Source organism: Oncorhynchus gorbuscha, unplaced genomic scaffold (genome assembly GCF_021184085.1).
Source record: "Oncorhynchus gorbuscha isolate QuinsamMale2020 ecotype Even-year unplaced genomic scaffold, OgorEven_v1.0 Un_scaffold_2987, whole genome shotgun sequence".
Taxonomy (NCBI): Eukaryota; Metazoa; Chordata; class Actinopteri; order Salmoniformes; family Salmonidae; genus Oncorhynchus; species Oncorhynchus gorbuscha.
The window spans coordinates 22,501-40,513 of record NW_025747353.1 but is presented as its reverse complement, the minus strand read 5'-3'; the positions used below and the strand labels follow the sequence as shown (position 1 = coordinate 40,513).

Below are 18,013 nucleotides of genomic sequence, written 5' to 3'. Positions count from 1 at the left end.
ATAACTCTAACCCTCCTCCAGTGGAACTATAGTTATAACTCTAACCCTCCTCCAGTGAATTATAGTTATAACTCTAACCCTCCTCCAGGGTACTATAGTTATAACTCTAACCCTCCTCCAGGGAACTATAGTTATAACTCTAACCCTCCTCCAGTGGAACTATAGTTATAACTCTAACACTCCTCCAGTGAACTATAGTTATAACTCTAACCCTTCTCCAGTGGAACTAGTTATAACTCTAACCCTCCTCCAGGGAACTATAGTTATAACTCTAACACTCCTCCAGTGAACTATAGTTATAACTCTAACCCTCCTCCAGGGAACTATAGTTATAACTCTAACACTCCTCCAGTGAACTATAGTTATAACTCTAACCCTCCTCCAGGGAACTAGTTATAACTCTAACCCTCCTCCAGGGAACTATAGTTATAACTGTAACCCTCCTCCAGTGGAACTATAGTTATAACTCTAACCCTCCTCCAGTGGAACTAGTTATAACTCTAACCCTCCTCCAGTGGAACTAGTTATAACTTTAACCCTCCTCCAGTGGAACTATAGTTATAACTCTAACCCTCCTCCAGTGGAACTAGTTATAACTCTAACCCTCCTCCAGGGAACTATAGTTATAACTGTAACCCTCCTCCAGTGGAACTATAGTTATAACTCTAACCCTCCTCCAGTGGAACTATAGTTATAACTCTAACCCTCCTCCAGGGAACTATAGTTATAACTCTAACCCTCCTCCAGTGGAACTATAGTTATAACTCTAACCCTCCTCCAGGGAACTATAGTTATAACTCTAACCCTCCTCCAGGGAACTATAGTTATAACTCTAACCCTCCTCCAGTGGAACTATAGTTATAACTCTAATCCTCCTCCAGGGATCTATAGTTATAACTCTAACCCTCCTCCAGTGGAACTATAGTTATAACTCTAATCCTCCTCCAGTGGAACTATAGTTATAACTCTAACCCTTCTCCAGGGAACTATAGTTATACCTGTAACCCTCCTCCAGTGGAACTAGTTATAACTCTGTGTGTAGGGTGTAGTGTGTAGGGTATAGTGTGTAGTGCAAAGTGTAAAGTAGTGTCAAGGAGGACTGAGGTGATGTCTCTGTGTCCCTCTCTAATAGGGTTAGTAGTGTGTAGGGTTAGTAGTGTGTAGGGTGAAGTGTGTAGAGTGAAGTGTGTTGGGTGTAGTGTGTACCTTGGTAGTGATGTCTGGAGAAGCCCCCTGGTCAAGGAGGACTGAGGTGATGTCTCTGTGTCCCTCTCTAATAGGGTTAGTAGTGTGTAGGGTGAAGTGTGTAGAGTGAAGTGTGTTGGGTGTAGTGTGTACCTTGGTAGTGATGTCTGGAGAAGCCCCCTGGTCAAGGAGGACTGAGGAGACGTCTCTGTGTCCCTCTTTGGCAGCCAGGTGTAGGGGGGTGTAGCCAGAGGTGGTAGTGGCGTCAGGACACGCCCCATTCTGCAGCAGATACAGCACGATGTCAGGCTTCCCCAGACGACTGGAGATGTGGAGCGGGGTCTGGTTGTCCTGGAGACAGGGACAGAGGGTTAGAGGACAGACAGGAGACAAACATGAGCAAAGACACTTCAACAGACCACCAAAAAACATTTTTCTTAAGATCAACTGTGACAACAAGTCACAGTATATATAGTAATCCAACTGTAAATACTCCACATGGCTAAGAATACCTCATTTAAATATAATAACTCCACCAATAAGAATACCTCATTTAAATATAATAACTCCACCAATAAGAATACCTCATTTAAATATAATAACTCCACCAATAAGAATACCTCATTTAAATATAATAACTCCACCAATAAGAATACCTCATTTAAATATAATAACTCCACCAATAAGAATACCTCATTTAAATATAATAACTCCACCAATAAGAATACCTCATTTAAATATAATAACTCCACCAATAAGAATACCTCATTTAAATATAATAACTCCACCAATAAGAATACCTCATTTAAATATAATAACTCCACCAATAAGAATACCTCATTTAAATATAATAACTCCACCAATAAGAATACCTCATTTAAATATAATAACTCCACCAATAAGAATACCTCATTTAAATATAATAACTCCACCAATAAGAATACCTCATTTAAATATAATAACTCCACCAATAAGAATACCTCCTTCAAATATAATAACTCCACCAATAAGAATACCTCATTTAAATATAATAACTCCACCAATAAGAATACCTCATTTAAATATAATAACTCCACCAATAAGAATACCTCATTTAAATATAATAACTCCACCAATAAGAATACCTCATTTAAATATAATAACTCCACCAATAAGAATACCTCATTTAAATATAATAACTCCACCAATAAGAATGCCTAATTTAAATATAATAACTCCACCAATAAGAATAGCTTATTTTAATATAATAACTCCACCAATAAGAATACCTCATTTAAATATAATAACTCCACCAATAAGAATACCTCATTTAAATATAATAACTCCACCAATAAGAATACCTTATGTTAATATAATAACTCCACCAATAAGAATACCTTATGTTAATATAATAACTCCACCAATAAGAATACCTTGAGAACAAGAACAAGTTCTCATTTACAACTGCGACCTGGCCAAGATAAAGCAAATAATTGCGACAGAAACAACAACACAGAGTTACACATGGAATAAATAAACATACAGTCAATAACACAATAGAAAAAAAAGAAAGTCTATATACAGTGTGTGCAAACGGCTTGAGGACAATAAATAGGCCATAGAACTACTAAAATTACTAGCAACACCAGTCGGGATTCTCTCCAGTCAGTATGAGGGTATTTCTCCAGTCAGTATGGGAGATTCTCTCCAGTCAGTATTGGGTTTGTCTCCAGTCAGTATGGGAGTTTTTCTCCAGTCAGTATGGGAGATTCTCTCCAGTCAGTATTGGGTTTCTCTTCAGTCAGTATTGGGAGTTTTTCTCCAGTCAGTATGGGAGTTTTTCTCCAGTCAGTATGGGAGATTCTCTCCAGTCAGTATTGGGTTTCTCTCCAGTCAGTATGGGGTTTTTCTACAGTCAGTATGGGGTTTTTCTCCAGTCAGTATGGGGGATTCTCTCCAGTCAGTATGGGTTTTTCTCCAGTCAGTATGGGGATTCTCTCCAGTCAGTATTGGGATTCTCTCCAGTCAGTATGGGGTTTTTCTCCAGTCAGTATGAGGGATTCTCTCCAGTCAGTATGGGAGATTCTCTCCAGTCAATATTTGGGTTTTTCTCCAGTCAGTATGGGGTTTTTCTCCAGTCAGTATGGGGTTTTTCTCCAGTCAGTATGGGGTTTTTCTCCAGTCAGTATTGGGTTTTTCTCCAGTCAGTATGGGGTTTTTCTCCAGTCAGTATGGGGTTTTTCTCCAGTCAGTATGGGGTTTTTCTCCAGTCAGTATGGGGTTTTTCTCCAGTCAGTATGGGGGATTCTCTCCAGTCAGTATGGGGGATTCTCTCCAGTCAGTATTGGGTTTTTCTCCAGTCAGTATGGGAGTTTTTCTCCAGTCAGTATTGGGTTTTTCTCCAGTCAGTATGGGAGATTCTCTCCAGTCAGTATTGGGTTTTTCTCCAGTCAGTATGGGGTTTTTCTCCAGTCCTACCTTGGCCTTGACCTCCACTCTGGCTCCACTCTGAACCAGGTATTTGACCACGCCAGCCTGGCCGGCCCTCGCTGCCATGTGGAGCGCCGTCTCTCCCCTCTGGAACTCAGAGATACACACAGGTTAGAAATGTTACTTCACACACAGGTTAGAAATGTTACTTCACAAACAGGCTAGGTACCAGGGTTCTATCAAACACACAGGCTAGGTACCAGGGTTCTATCAAACACACAGGTTAGGTACCAGGGTTCTATCAAACACACAGGTTAGAAATGTTACTTCACAAACAGGTTAGAAATGTTACTTCACAAACAGGTTAGAAATGTTACTTCACAAACAGGTTAGAAATGTTACTTCACAAACAGGTTAGAAATGTTACTTCACAAACAGGCTAGAAATGTTACTTCACAAACAGGTTAGGTACCAGGGTTCTATCAAACACACGTTAGGTACCAGGGTTCTATCAAACACACAGGTTAGAAATGTTACTTCACAAACAGGTTAGGTACCAGGGTTCTATCAAACACACAGGTTAGAAATGTTACTTCACAAACAGGCTAGGTACCAGGGTTTTATCAAACACACAGGTTAGAAATGTTACTTCACAAACAGGTTAGGTACCAGGGTTCTATCAAACACACAGGTTAGAAATGTTACTTCACAAACAGGCTAGGTACCAGGGTTCTATCAAACACACAGGTTAGAAATGTTACTTCACAAACAGGCTAGGTACCAGGGTTCTATCAAACACACAGGTTAGAAATGTTACTTCACACACAGGCTAGGTACCAGGGTTCTATCAAACACACAGGTTAGAAATGTTACTTCACACACAGGCTAGGTACCAGGGTTCTATCAAACACACAGGTTAGAAATGTTACTTCACAAACATGTTAGAAATGTTACTTCACAAACAGGTTAGGTACCAGGGTTCTATCAAACACACGTTAGGTACCAGGGTTCTATCAAACACACAGGTTAGGTACCAGGGTTCTATCAAACACACAGGTTAGAAATGTTACTTCACAAACAGGTTAGGTACCAGGGTTCTATCAAACACACAGGTTAGAAATGTTACTTCACACACAGGTTAGGTACCAGGGTTCTATCAAACACACAGGTTAGAAATGTTACTTCACAAACAGGTTAGGTACCAGGGTTCTATCAAACACACAGGTTAGAAATGTTACTTCACAAACAGGTTAGGTACCAGGGTTCTATCAAACACACGTTAGGTACCAGGGTTCTATCAAACACACAGGTTAGAAATGTTACTTCACAAACAGGTTAGGTACCAGGGTTCTATCAAACACACGTTAGGTACCAGGGTTCTATCAAACACACAGGTTAGAAATGTTACTTCACAAACAGGTTAGAAATGTTACTTCACAAACAGGTTAGAAATGTTACTTCACAAACAGGTTAGAAATGTTACTTCACAAACAGGTTAGAAATGTTACTTCACAAACAGGTTAGAAATGTTACTTCACAAACAGGTTAGAAATGTTACTTCACAAACAGGTTAGAAATGTTACTTCACAAACAGGTTAGAAATGTTACTTCACAAACAGGTTAGAAATGTTACTTCACAAACAGGTTAGAAATGTTACTTCACAAACAGGTTAGAAATGTTACTTCACAAACAGGCTAGAAATGTTACTTCACAAACAGGCTAGGTACCAGGGTTCTATCAAACACACAGGTTAGAAATGTTACTTCACAAACAGGCTAGGTACCAGGGTTCTATCAAACACACAGGTTAGAAATGTTACTTCACAAACAGGCTAGGTACCAGGGTTCTATCAAACACACAGGTTAGAAATGTTACTTCACAAACAGGCTAGGTACCAGGGTTCTATCAAACACACAGGTTAGAAATGTTACTTCACAAACAGGTTAGGTACCAGGGTTCTATCAAACACACAGGTTAGAAATGTTACTTCACAAACAGGTTAGGTACCAGGGTTCTATCAAACACACAGGCTAGGTACCAGGGTTCTATCAAACACACGTTAGGTACCAGGGTTCTATCAAACACACAGGTTAGAAATGTTACTTCACAAACAGGTTAGGTACCAGGGTTCTATCAAACACACAGGTTAGAAATGTTACTTCACAAACAGGCTAGGTACCAGGGTTCTATCAAACACACAGGTTAGAAATGTTACTTCACAAACAGGCTAGGTACCAGGGTTCTATCAAACACACAGGTTAGAAATGTTACTTCACAAACAGGTTAGGTACCAGGGTTCTATCAAACACACAGGTTAGAAATGTTACTTCACAAACAGGCTAGGTACCAGGGTTCTATCAAACACACAGGCTAGGTACCAGGGTTCTATCAAACACACAGGTTAGAAATGTTACTTCACAAACAGGCTAGGTACCATGGTTCTATCAAACACACATGTTAGAAATGTTACTTCACAAACAGGTTAGAAATGTTACTTCACAAACAGGTTAGAAATGTTACTTCACAAACAGGTTAGAAATGTTACTTCACAAACAGGTTAGGTACCAGGGTTCTATCAAACACACAGGTTAGAAATGTTACTTCACAAACAGGCTAGGTACCAGGGTTCTATCAAACACACAGGCTAGGTACCAGGGTTCTATCAAACACACAGGTTAGAAATGTTACTTCACAAACAGGCTAGGTACCAGGGTTCTATCAAACACACAGGTTAGAAATGTTACTTCACAAACAGGCTAGGTACCAGGGTTCTATCAAACACACAGGTTAGAAATGTTACTTCACAAACAGGTTAGGTACCAGGGTTCTATCAAACACACAGGTTAGAAATGTTACTTCACAAACAGGTTAGGTACCAGGGTTCTATCAAACACACAGGTTAGAAATGTTACTTCACAAACAGGTTAGGTACCAGGGTTCTATCAAACACACAGGTTAGGTACCAGGGTTCTATCAAACACACAGGTTAGAAATGTTACTTCACAAACAGGCTAGAAATGTTACTTCACAAACAGGTTAGAAATGTTACTTCACAAACAGGCTAGGTACCAGGGTTCTATCAAACACACAGGCTAGGTACCAGGGTTCTATCAAACACACAGGTTAGGTACCAGGGTTCTATCAAACACACAGGTTAGAAATGTTACTTCACAAACAGGTTAGAAATGTTACTTCACAAACAGGTTAGAAATGTTACTTCACAAACAGGTTAGAAATGTTACTTCACAAACAGGTTAGAAATGTTACTTCACAAACAGGCTAGAAATGTTACTTCACAAACAGGTTAGGTACCAGGGTTCTATCAAACACACGTTAGGTACCAGGGTTCTATCAAACACACAGGTTAGAAATGTTACTTCACAAACAGGTTAGGTACCAGGGTTCTATCAAACACACAGGTTAGAAATGTTACTTCACAAACAGGCTAGGTACCAGGGTTCTATCAAACACACAGGTTAGAAATGTTACTTCACAAACAGGTTAGGTACCAGGGTTCTATCAAACACACAGGTTAGAAATGTTACTTCACAAACAGGCTAGGTACCAGGGTTCTATCAAACACACAGGTTAGGTACCAGGGTTCTATCAAACACACAGGTTAGAAATGTTACTTCACAAACAGGCTAGAAATGTTACTTCACAAACAGGTTAGAAATGTTACTTCACAAACAGGCTAGGTACCAGGGTTCTATCAAACACACAGGTTAGGTAACAGGGTTCTATCAAACACACAGGTTAGAAATGTTACTTCACAAACAGGTTAGAAATGTTACTTCACAAACAGGATAGGTACCAGGGTTCTATCAAACACACGTTAGGTAACAGGGTTCTATCAAACACACAGGTTAGGTACCAGGGTTCTATCAAACACACAAGTTAGAAATGTTACTTCACAAACAGGCTAGGTACCAGGGTTCTATCAAACACACAGGTTAGAAATGTTACTTCACAAACAGGTTAGGTACCAGGGTTCTATCAAACACACAGGTTAGAAATGTTACTTCACAAACAGGTTAGGTACCAGGGTTCTATCAAACACACAGGTTAGAAATGTTACTTCACAAACAGGTTAGGTACCAGGGTTCTATCAAACACACAGGTTAGGTACCAGGGTTCTATCAAACACACAGGTTAGGTACCAGGGTTCTATCAAACACACAGGTTAGAAATGTTACTTCACAAACAGGCTAGGTACCAGGGTTCTATCAAACACACAGGTTAGAAATGTTACTTCACAAACAGGCTAGGTACCAGGGTTCTATCAAACACACAGGCTAGGTACCAGGGTTCTATCAAACACACAGGTTAGAAATGTTACTTCACAAACAGGCTAGGTACCATGGTTCTATCAAACACACAGGTTAGAAATGTTACTTCACAAACAGGTTAGAAATGTTACTTCACAAACAGGTTAGAAATGTTACTTCACAAACAGGTTAGAAATGTTACTTCACAAACAGGTTAGGTACCAGGGTTCTATCAAACACACAGGTTAGAAATGTTACTTCACAAACAGGCTAGGTACCAGGGTTCTATCAAACACACAGGCTAGGTACCAGGGTTCTATCAAACACACAGGTTAGAAATGTTACTTCACAAACAGGCTAGGTACCAGGGTTCTATCAAACACACAGGTTAGAAATGTTACTTCACAAACAGGCTAGGTACCAGGGTTCTATCAAACACACAGGTTAGAAATGTTACTTCACAAACAGGTTAGGTACCAGGGTTCTATCAAACACACAGGTTAGACATGTTACTTCACAAACAGGTTAGGTACCAGGGTTCTATCAAACACACAGGTTAGAAATGTTACTTCACAAACAGGTTAGGTACCAGGGTTCTATCAAACACACAGGTTAGGTACCAGGGTTCTATCAAACACACAGGTTAGAAATGTTACTTCACAAACAGGCTAGAAATGTTACTTCACAAACAGGTTAGAAATGTTACTTCACAAACAGGTTAGAAATGTTACTTCACAAACAGGCTAGGTACCAGGGTTCTATCAAACACACAGGTTAGGTAACAGGGTTCTATCAAACACACAGGTTAGAAATGTTACTTCACAAACAGGTTAGAAATGTTACTTCACAAACAGGCTAGGTACCAGGGTTCTATCAAACACACGTTAGGTAACAGGGTTCTATCAAACACAGAGGCTAGGTACCAGGGTTCTATCAAACACACAGGTTAGAAATGTTACTTCACACACAGGCTAGGTACCAGGGTTCTATCAAACACACAGGTCAGAAATGTTACTTCACAAACAGGTTAGAAATGTTACTTCACAAACAGGTTAGGTACCAGGGTTCTATCAAACACACGTTAGGTACCAGGGTTCTATCAAACACACAGGTTAGGTACCAGGGTTCTATCAAACACACAGGTTAGAAATGTTACTTCACAAACAGGTTAGGTACCAGGGTTCTATCAAACACACAGGTTAGAAATGTTACTTCACACACAAGTTAGGTACCAGGGTTCTATCAAACACACAGGTTAGAAATGTTACTTCACAAACAGGTTAGGTACCAGGGTTCTATCAAACACACAGGTTAGAAATGTTACTTCACAAACAGGTTAGGTACCAGGGTTCTATCAAACACACGTTAGGTACCAGGGTTCTATCAAACACACAGGTTAGAAATGTTACTTCACAAACAGGTTAGGTACCAGGGTTCTATCAAACACACGTTAGGTACCAGGGTTCTATCAAACACACAGGTTAGAAATGTTACTTCACAAACAGGTTAGAAATGTTACTTCACAAACAGGTTAGAAATGTTACTTCACAAACAGGTTAGAAATGTTACTTCACAAACAGGTTAGAAATGTTACTTCACAAACGGGTTAGAAATGTTACTTCACAAACAGGTTAGAAATGTTACTTCACAAACAGGTTAGAAATGTTACTTCACAAACAGGTTAGAAATGTTACTTCACAAACAGGTTAGAAATGTTACTTCACAAACAGGTTAGAAATGTTACTTCACAAACAGGCTAGAAATGTTACTTCACAAACAGGCTAGGTACCAGGGTTCTATCAAACACACAGGTTAGAAATGTTACTTCACAAACAGGCTAGGTACCAGGGTTCTATCAAACACACAGGTTAGAAATGTTACTTCACAAACAGGCTAGGTACCAGGGTTCTATCAAACACACAGGTTAGAAATGTTACTTCACAAACAGGCTAGGTACCAGGGTTCTATCAAACACACAGGTTAGAAATGTTACTTCACAAACAGGTTAGGTACCAGGGTTCTATCAAACACACAGGTTAGAAATGTTACTTCACAAACAGGTTAGGTACCAGGGTTCTATCAAACACACAGGTTAGAAATGTTACTTCACAAACAGGCTAGGTACCAGGGTTCTATCAAACACACAGGTTAGAAATGTTACTTCACAAACAGGCTAGGTACCAGGGTTCTATCAAACACACAGGTTAGAAATGTTACTTCACAAACAGGTTAGGTACCAGGGTTCTATCAAACACACAGGTTAGAAATGTTACTTCACAAACAGGCTAGGTACCAGGGTTCTATCAAACACACAGGCTAGGTACCAGGGTTCTATCAAACACACAGGTTAGAAATGTTACTTCACAAACAGGCTAGGTACCAGGGTTCTATCAAACACACAGGTTAGAAATGTTACTTCACAAACAGGTTAGGTACCAGGGTTCTATCAAACACACAGGTTAGAAATGTTACTTCACACACAAGTTAGGTACCAGGGTTCTATCAAACACACAGGTTAGAAATGTTACTTCACAAACAGGTTAGGTACCAGGGTTCTATCAAACACACAGGTTAGAAATGTTACTTCACAAACAGGCTAGGTACCAGGGTTCTATCAAACACACAGGTTAGAAATGTTACTTCACAAACAGGTTAGGTACCAGGGTTCTATCAAACACACAGGTTAGAAATGTTACTTCACAAACAGGCTAGGTACCAGGGTTCTATCAAACACACAGGTTAGGTACCAGGGTTCTATCAAACACACAGGTTAGAAATGTTACTTCACAAACAGGTTAGGTACCAGGGTTCTATCAAACACACAGGTTAGAAATGTTACTTCACACACAAGTTAGGTACCAGGGTTCTATCAAACACACAGGTTAGAAATGTTACTTCACAAACAGGTTAGGTACCAGGGTTCTATCAAACACACAGGTTAGAAATGTTACTTCACAAACAGGTTAGGTACCAGGGTTCTATCAAACACACGTTAGGTACCAGGGTTCTATCAAACACACAGGTTAGAAATGTTACTTCACAAACAGGTTAGGTACCAGGGTTCTATCAAACACACGTTAGGTACCAGGGTTCTATCAAACACACAGGTTAGAAATGTTACTTCACAAACAGGTTAGAAATGTTACTTCACAAACAGGTTAGAAATGTTACTTCACAAACAGGTTAGAAATGTTACTTCACAAACAGGTTAGAAATGTTACTTCACAAACGGGTTAGAAATGTTACTTCACAAACAGGTTAGAAATGTTACTTCACAAACAGGTTAGAAATGTTACTTCACAAACAGGTTAGAAATGTTACTTCACAAACAGGTTAGAAATGTTACTTCACAAACAGGTTAGAAATGTTACTTCACAAACAGGCTAGAAATGTTACTTCACAAACAGGCTAGGTACCAGGGTTCTATCAAACACACAGGTTAGAAATGTTACTTCACAAACAGGCTAGGTACCAGGGTTCTATCAAACACACAGGTTAGAAATGTTACTTCACAAACAGGCTAGGTACCAGGGTTCTATCAAACACACAGGTTAGAAATGTTACTTCACAAACAGGCTAGGTACCAGGGTTCTATCAAACACACAGGTTAGAAATGTTACTTCACAAACAGGTTAGGTACCAGGGTTCTATCAAACACACAGGTTAGAAATGTTACTTCACAAACAGGTTAGGTACCAGGGTTCTATCAAACACACAGGTTAGAAATGTTACTTCACAAACAGGCTAGGTACCAGGGTTCTATCAAACACACAGGTTAGAAATGTTACTTCACAAACAGGCTAGGTACCAGGGTTCTATCAAACACACAGGTTAGAAATGTTACTTCACAAACAGGTTAGGTACCAGGGTTCTATCAAACACACAGGTTAGAAATGTTACTTCACAAACAGGCTAGGTACCAGGGTTCTATCAAACACACAGGCTAGGTACCAGGGTTCTATCAAACACACAGGTTAGAAATGTTACTTCACAAACAGGCTAGGTACCATGGTTCTATCAAACACACATGTTAGAAATGTTACTTCACAAACAGGTTAGAAATGTTACTTCACAAACAGGTTAGAAATGTTACTTCACAAACAGGTTAGAAATGTTACTTCACAAACAGGTTAGGTACCAGGGTTCTATCAAACACACAGGTTAGAAATGTTACTTCACAAACAGGCTAGGTACCAGGGTTCTATCAAACACACAGGCTAGGTACCAGGGTTCTATCAAACACACAGGTTAGAAATGTTACTTCACAAACAGGCTAGGTACCAGGGTTCTATCAAACACACAGGTTAGAAATGTTACTTCACAAACAGGCTAGGTACCAGGGTTCTATCAAACACACAGGTTAGAAATGTTACTTCACAAACAGGTTAGGTACCAGGGTTCTATCAAACACACAGGTTAGAAATGTTACTTCACAAACAGGTTAGGTACCAGGGTTCTATCAAACACACAGGTTAGAAATGTTACTTCACAAACAGGTTAGGTACCAGGGTTCTATCAAACACACAGGTTAGGTACCAGGGTTCTATCAAACACACAGGTTAGAAATGTTACTTCACAAACAGGCTAGAAATGTTACTTCACAAACAGGTTAGAAATGTTACTTCACAAACAGGCTAGGTACCAGGGTTCTATCAAACACACAGGTTAGGTAACAGGGTGTCATGTTTTGTCATTTATTATCTTGTCTTGTCCCTGTGCTTCCCATTCTATTCGTTTCCCTCTGCTGGTCTTATTAGGTTCTTTCCCTCTTTCTATCCCTCTCTCTCCCCCTCCCTCTCTCGCTCTCTCTTCTCTCTATCGTTCCGTTCCTGCTCCCAGCTGTTCCTATTCCCCTAATCATCATTTAGTCTTCCCACACCTGTTCCCGATCCTTTTCCCTGATTAGAGTCCCTATTTCACTCCTTGTTTCCCGTACCTGCCCTGTCGGATCCTCATTTAGAATTCACCGTGCTGTGTCAATGTTTTGCCCTGTCGTGTCGTGTTTCCCTCAGATGCTGCGTGGTGAGCAGGTGTCTGAGTCTGCTAGGTTCAAGTGCCTTCCCGAGGCAACCTGCAGTTCTCGATCAAGTCTCCAGTCTGTTCTTGTCTTTACGTGTAGTATTATGCTTTTTGTTTTGTAAAGTTTATTCTGGATTAAATACTCTGTTTTCGCCAAGTCGCTTTTGGGTCCTCATTCACCTGCATGACAGAAGGATCCGACCGAGGAATGGACCCAGCGACTACAGACGCTCGTAACACTGCCGTCGAGATCCAAGGAGCCATGCTCGGCAGACACGAGCAGGAATTGTCTGCTGCTCGCCATGCCGTGGAGAACCTGGCCGCTCAGGTTTCCGACCTCTCTGGACAGTTCCAGAGTCTTCGTCTCGTGCCACCTGTTACTTCCTGGCCTGCCGAGCCTCCAGAACCTAGGGTTAATAACCCACCTTGCTACTCCGGGCAGCCCACTGAGTGCCGCTCCTTTCTCACCCAGTGTGAGATTGTGTTCTCTCTCCAACCCAACACATACTCTAGAGAGAGAGCTCGGGTTGCTTACGTCATTTCACTCCTTACTGGCCGGGCCCGAGAGTGGGGCACAGCTATCTGGGAGGCAATTACCAGAACTTTAAAGAGGAGATGATTCGGGTTTTTGACCGTTCAGTTTTTGGTGGGGAGGCTTCTAGGGTCCTGGCTTCCCTATGCCAAGGTGATCGATCCATAACGGATTACTCTATAGAGTTTCGTACTCTTGCTGCCTCTAGTGACTGGAACGAGCCGGCGCTGCTCGCTCGTTTTCTGGAGGGACTCCACACAGTGGTCAAAGATGAGATTCTCTCTCGGGAGGTTCCTTCCTGTGTGGACTCTTTGATTGCTCTCGCCATCCGCATAGAACGACGGGTAGATCTTCGTCACCAGGCTCGTGGAAGAGAGCTCGCATCAACGGTGTTTCCCTGCTCCGCATCGCAACCATCTCCCTCCTCTGGCTCTGAGACTGAGCCCATGCAGCTGGGAGGGATTCGCATCTCGACTAAGGAGAGGGAACGGAGGATCACCAACCGCCTGTGCCTCTATTGCGGATTTGATGGACATTTTGTTAATTCATGTCCAGTAAGAGGCCAGAGCCCATCAGTAAGCGGAGGGCTACTGGTGAGCGCTACTACTCAGGTCTCTTCATCTAGATCTTGTACTACTATGTCGGTCCATCTACGCTGGACCGGTTCGGGTGCTACATGCAGTGCCTTGATTGACTCTGGGGCTGAGGGTTGTTTCATGGACGAAGCATGGGTTCGGAAACATAACATTCCTTTCAGACAGTTAGACAAGCCTACGCCCATGTTTGCCTTAGATGGTAGTCATCTTCCCAGTATCAGATTTGAGACACTACCTTTAACTCTCACAGTATCTGGTAACCACAGTGAGACTATTTCTTTTTGATTTTTCGTTCACCTTTCACACCTGTTGTTTTGGGTCATCCCTGGCTAGTATGTCATAATCCTTCTATTAATTGGTCTTGTAATTCTATCCTATCCTGGAACGTATCTTGTCATGTGAAGTGCTTAATGTCTGCCATCCCTCCCATTTCTTCTGTCCCCACTTCTCAGGAGGAACCTGGCGATTTGACAGGAGTGCCGGAGGAATATCATGATCTGCGCACGGTCTTCAGTCGGTCCCGAGCCAACTCCCTTCCCCTCACCGGTCATATGATTGTAGTATTGATCTCCTTCCGGGGACCACTCCTCCTCGGGGTAGACTATACTCTCTGTCGGCTCCCGAACGTAAGGCTCTCGAGGATTATTTATCTGTGTCTCTTGACGCCGGTACCATAGTGCCTTCTTCCTCTCCGGCCGGGGCGGGGTTCTTTTTGTTAAGAAGAAGGACGGTACTCTGCGCCCCTGCGTGATTATCGAGGGCTGAATGACATAACGGTTAAGAATCGTTATCCGCTTCCCCTTATGTCATCAGCCTTCGAGATTCTGCAGGGAGCCAGGTGCTTTACTAAGTTGGACCTTCGTAACGCTTACCATCTCGTGCGCATCAGAGAGGGGGACGAGTGGAAAACGGCGTTTAACACTCCGTTAGGGCATTTTGAGTACCGGGTTCTGCCGTTTGGTCTCGCCAATGCGCCAGCTGTTTTTCAGGCATTAGTTAATGATGTTCTGAGAGACATGCTGAACATCTTTGTTTTTGTCTATCTTGACGATATCCTGATTTTTTCACCGTCACTCGAGATTCATGTTCAGCACGTTCGACGTGTTCTACAGCGCCTTTTAGAGAATTGTCTCTACGTAAAGGCTGAGAAGTGTTCTTTTCATGTCTCCTCCGTTACTTTTCTCGGTTCCGTTATTTCCGCTGAAGGCATTCAGATGGATTCCGCTAAGGTCCAAGCTGTCAGTGATTGGCCCGTTCCAAGGTCACGTGTCGAGTTGCAGCGCTTTTTAGGTTTCGCTAATTTCTATCGGCGTTTCATTCGTAATTTCGGTCAAGTTGCTGCCCCTCTCACAGCTCTTACTTCTGTCAAGACGTGTTTTAAGTGGTCCGGTTCCGCCCAGGGAGCTTTTGATCTTCTAAAAGAACGTTTTACGTCCGCTCCTATCCTCGTTACTCCTGACGTCACTAGACAATTCATTGTCGAGGTTGACGCTTCAGAGGTAGGCGTGGGAGCCATTCTATCCCAGCGCTTCCAGTCTGACGATAAGGTTCATCCTTGCGCTTATTTTTCTCATCGCCTGTCGCCATCTGAGCGCAACTATGATGTGGGTAACCGTGAACTGCTCGCCATCCGCTTAGCCCTAGGCGAATGGCGACAGTGGTTGGAGGGGCGACCGTTCCTTTTGTCGTTTGGACAGACCATAAGAACCTTGAGTACATCCGTTCTGCCAAACGACTTAATGCCCGTCAAGCTCGTTGGGCGTTGTTTTTCGCTCGTTTCGAGTTTGTGATTTCTTACCGTCCGGGTAGCAAGAACACCAAGCCTGATGCCTTATCCCGTCTGTTTAGTTCTTCTGTGGCTTCTACTGATCCCGAGGGGATTCTTCCTTATGGGCGTGTTGTCGGGTTGACAGTCTGGGGAATTGAAAGACAGGTTAAGCAAGCACTCACGCACACTGCGTCGCCGCGCGCTTGTCCTAGTAACCTCCTTTTCGTTCCTGTTTCCACTCGTCTGGCTGTTCTTCAGTGGGCTCACTCTGCCAAGTTAGCTGGTCATCCCGGTGTTCGAGGCACTCTTGCGTCTATTCGCCAGCGATTTTGGTGGCCGACTCAGGAGCGTGACACGCGCCGTTTCGTGGCTGCTTGTTCGGACTGCGCGCAGACTAAGTCGGGTAACTCTCCTCCTGCCGGTCGTCTCAGACCGCTCCCCATTCCTTCTCGACCATGGTCTCACATCGCCCTAGACTTCATTACCGGTCTGCCTTTGTCTGCGGGGAAGACTGTGATTCTTACGGTTGTCGATAGGTTCTCTAAGGCGGCACATTTCATTCCCCTCGCTAAACTTCCTTCCGCTAAGGAGACGGCACAAATCATTATCGAGAATGTGTTCAGAATTCATGGCCTCCCGTTAGACGCCGTTTCAGACAGAGGCCCGCAATTCACGTCACAGTTTTGGAGGAGTTCTGTCGTTTGATTGGTGCGTCCGTCAGTCTCTCTTCCGGGTTTCATCCCCAGTCTAACGGTCAAGCAGAGAGGGCCAATCAGACGATTGGTCGCATACTACGCAGCCTTTCTTTCAGAAACCCTGCGTCTTGGGCAGAACAGCTCCCCTGGGCAGAATACGCTCACAACTCGCTTCCTTCGTCTGCTACCGGGTTATCTCCGTTTCAGAGTAGTCTGGGTTACCAGCCTCCTCTATTCTCTTCCCAGCTTGCCGAGTCCAGCGTTCCCTCCGCTCAGCGTTTGTCCAACGTTGTGAGCGCACCTGGAGGAGGGTGAGGTCTGCACTTTGCCGCTACAGGGCACAGACTGTGAGAGCCGCCAATAAACGCAGGATTAAGAGTCCTAGGTATTGTTGCGGCCAGAGAGTGTGGCTTTCCACTCGCAACCTTCCTCTTACGACAGCTTCTCGTAAGTTGACTCCGCGGTTCATTGGTCCGTTCCGTGTCTCCCAGGTCGTCAATCCTGTCGCTGTGCGACTGCTTCTTCCGCGACATCTTCGTCGCGTCCATCCTGTCTTCCATGTCTCCTGTGTTAAGCCCTTTCTTCGCACCCCGTTCGTCTTCCCTCCCCCCTCCCGTCCTTGTCGAGAGCGCACCTATTTACAAGGTACATAAGATCATGGACATGCGTTCTCGGGACGGGGTCACCAATACTTAGTGGATTGGGAGGGTTACGGTCCTGAGGAGAGGAGTTGGGTTCCGTCTCGGGACGTGCTGGACCGTTCACTCATTGATGATTTCCTCCGTTGCCGCCAGGATTCCTCCTCGAGTGCGCCAGGAGGCGCTCGGTGAGTGGGGGTACTGTCATGTTTTGTCATTTATTATCTTGTCTTGTCCCTGTGCTTCCCATTCTATTCGTTTCCCTCTGCTGGTCTTATTAGGTTCTTTCCCTCTTTCTATCCCTCTCTCTCCCCCTCCCTCTCTCACTCTCTCGCTCTCTCTTCTCTCTATCGTTCCGTTCCTGCTCCCAGCTGTTCCTATTCCCCTAATCATCATTTAGTCTTCCCACACCTGTTCCCGATCCTTTTCCCTGATTAGAGTCCCTATTTCACTCCTTGTTTCCCGTACCTGCCCTGTCGGATCCTCATTTAGAATTCACCGTGCTGTGTCAATGTTTTGCCCTGTCGTGTCGTGTTTCCCTCAGATGCTGCGTGGTGAGCAGGTGTCTGAGTCTGCTAGGTTCAAGTGCCTTCCCGAGGCAACCTGCAGTTCTCGATCAAGTCTCCAGTCTGTTCTTGTCTTTACGTGTAGTATTATGCTTTTTGTTTTGTAAAGTTTATTCTGGATTAAATACTCTGTTTTCGCCAAGTCGCTTTTGGGTCCTCATTCACCTGCATGACACAGGGTTCTATCAAACACACAGGTTAGAAATGTTACTTCACAAACAGGTTAGAAATGTTACTTCACAAACAGGCTAGGTACCAGGGTTCTATCAAACACACGTTAGGTAACAGGGTTCTATCAAACACACAGGTTAGGTACCAGGGTTCTATCAAACACAC

At 43.1% G+C, this 18,013-nt stretch overlaps 1 protein-coding gene across 1 annotated transcript in view; it reads right to left on the bottom strand.

Annotated features, from left to right (window-relative positions):
* The window catches only part of LOC124027197 (ankyrin-3-like), a gene marked incomplete at its 3' end in the record, with an annotated part of 44,629 nt that overhangs the window by 18,636 nt on the left and 7,980 nt on the right, over positions 1-18,013 (bottom strand). The window contains exons 4-5 of the mRNA XM_046339666.1: positions 3,643-3,741; positions 1,339-1,536 (exon numbers count right to left, since the gene is read on the bottom strand). Coding sequence (XP_046195622.1) covers positions 1,339-1,536; positions 3,643-3,741 — 297 coding nt within the window. The remainder of the gene's footprint in view (positions 1-1,338; positions 1,537-3,642; positions 3,742-18,013) is intronic.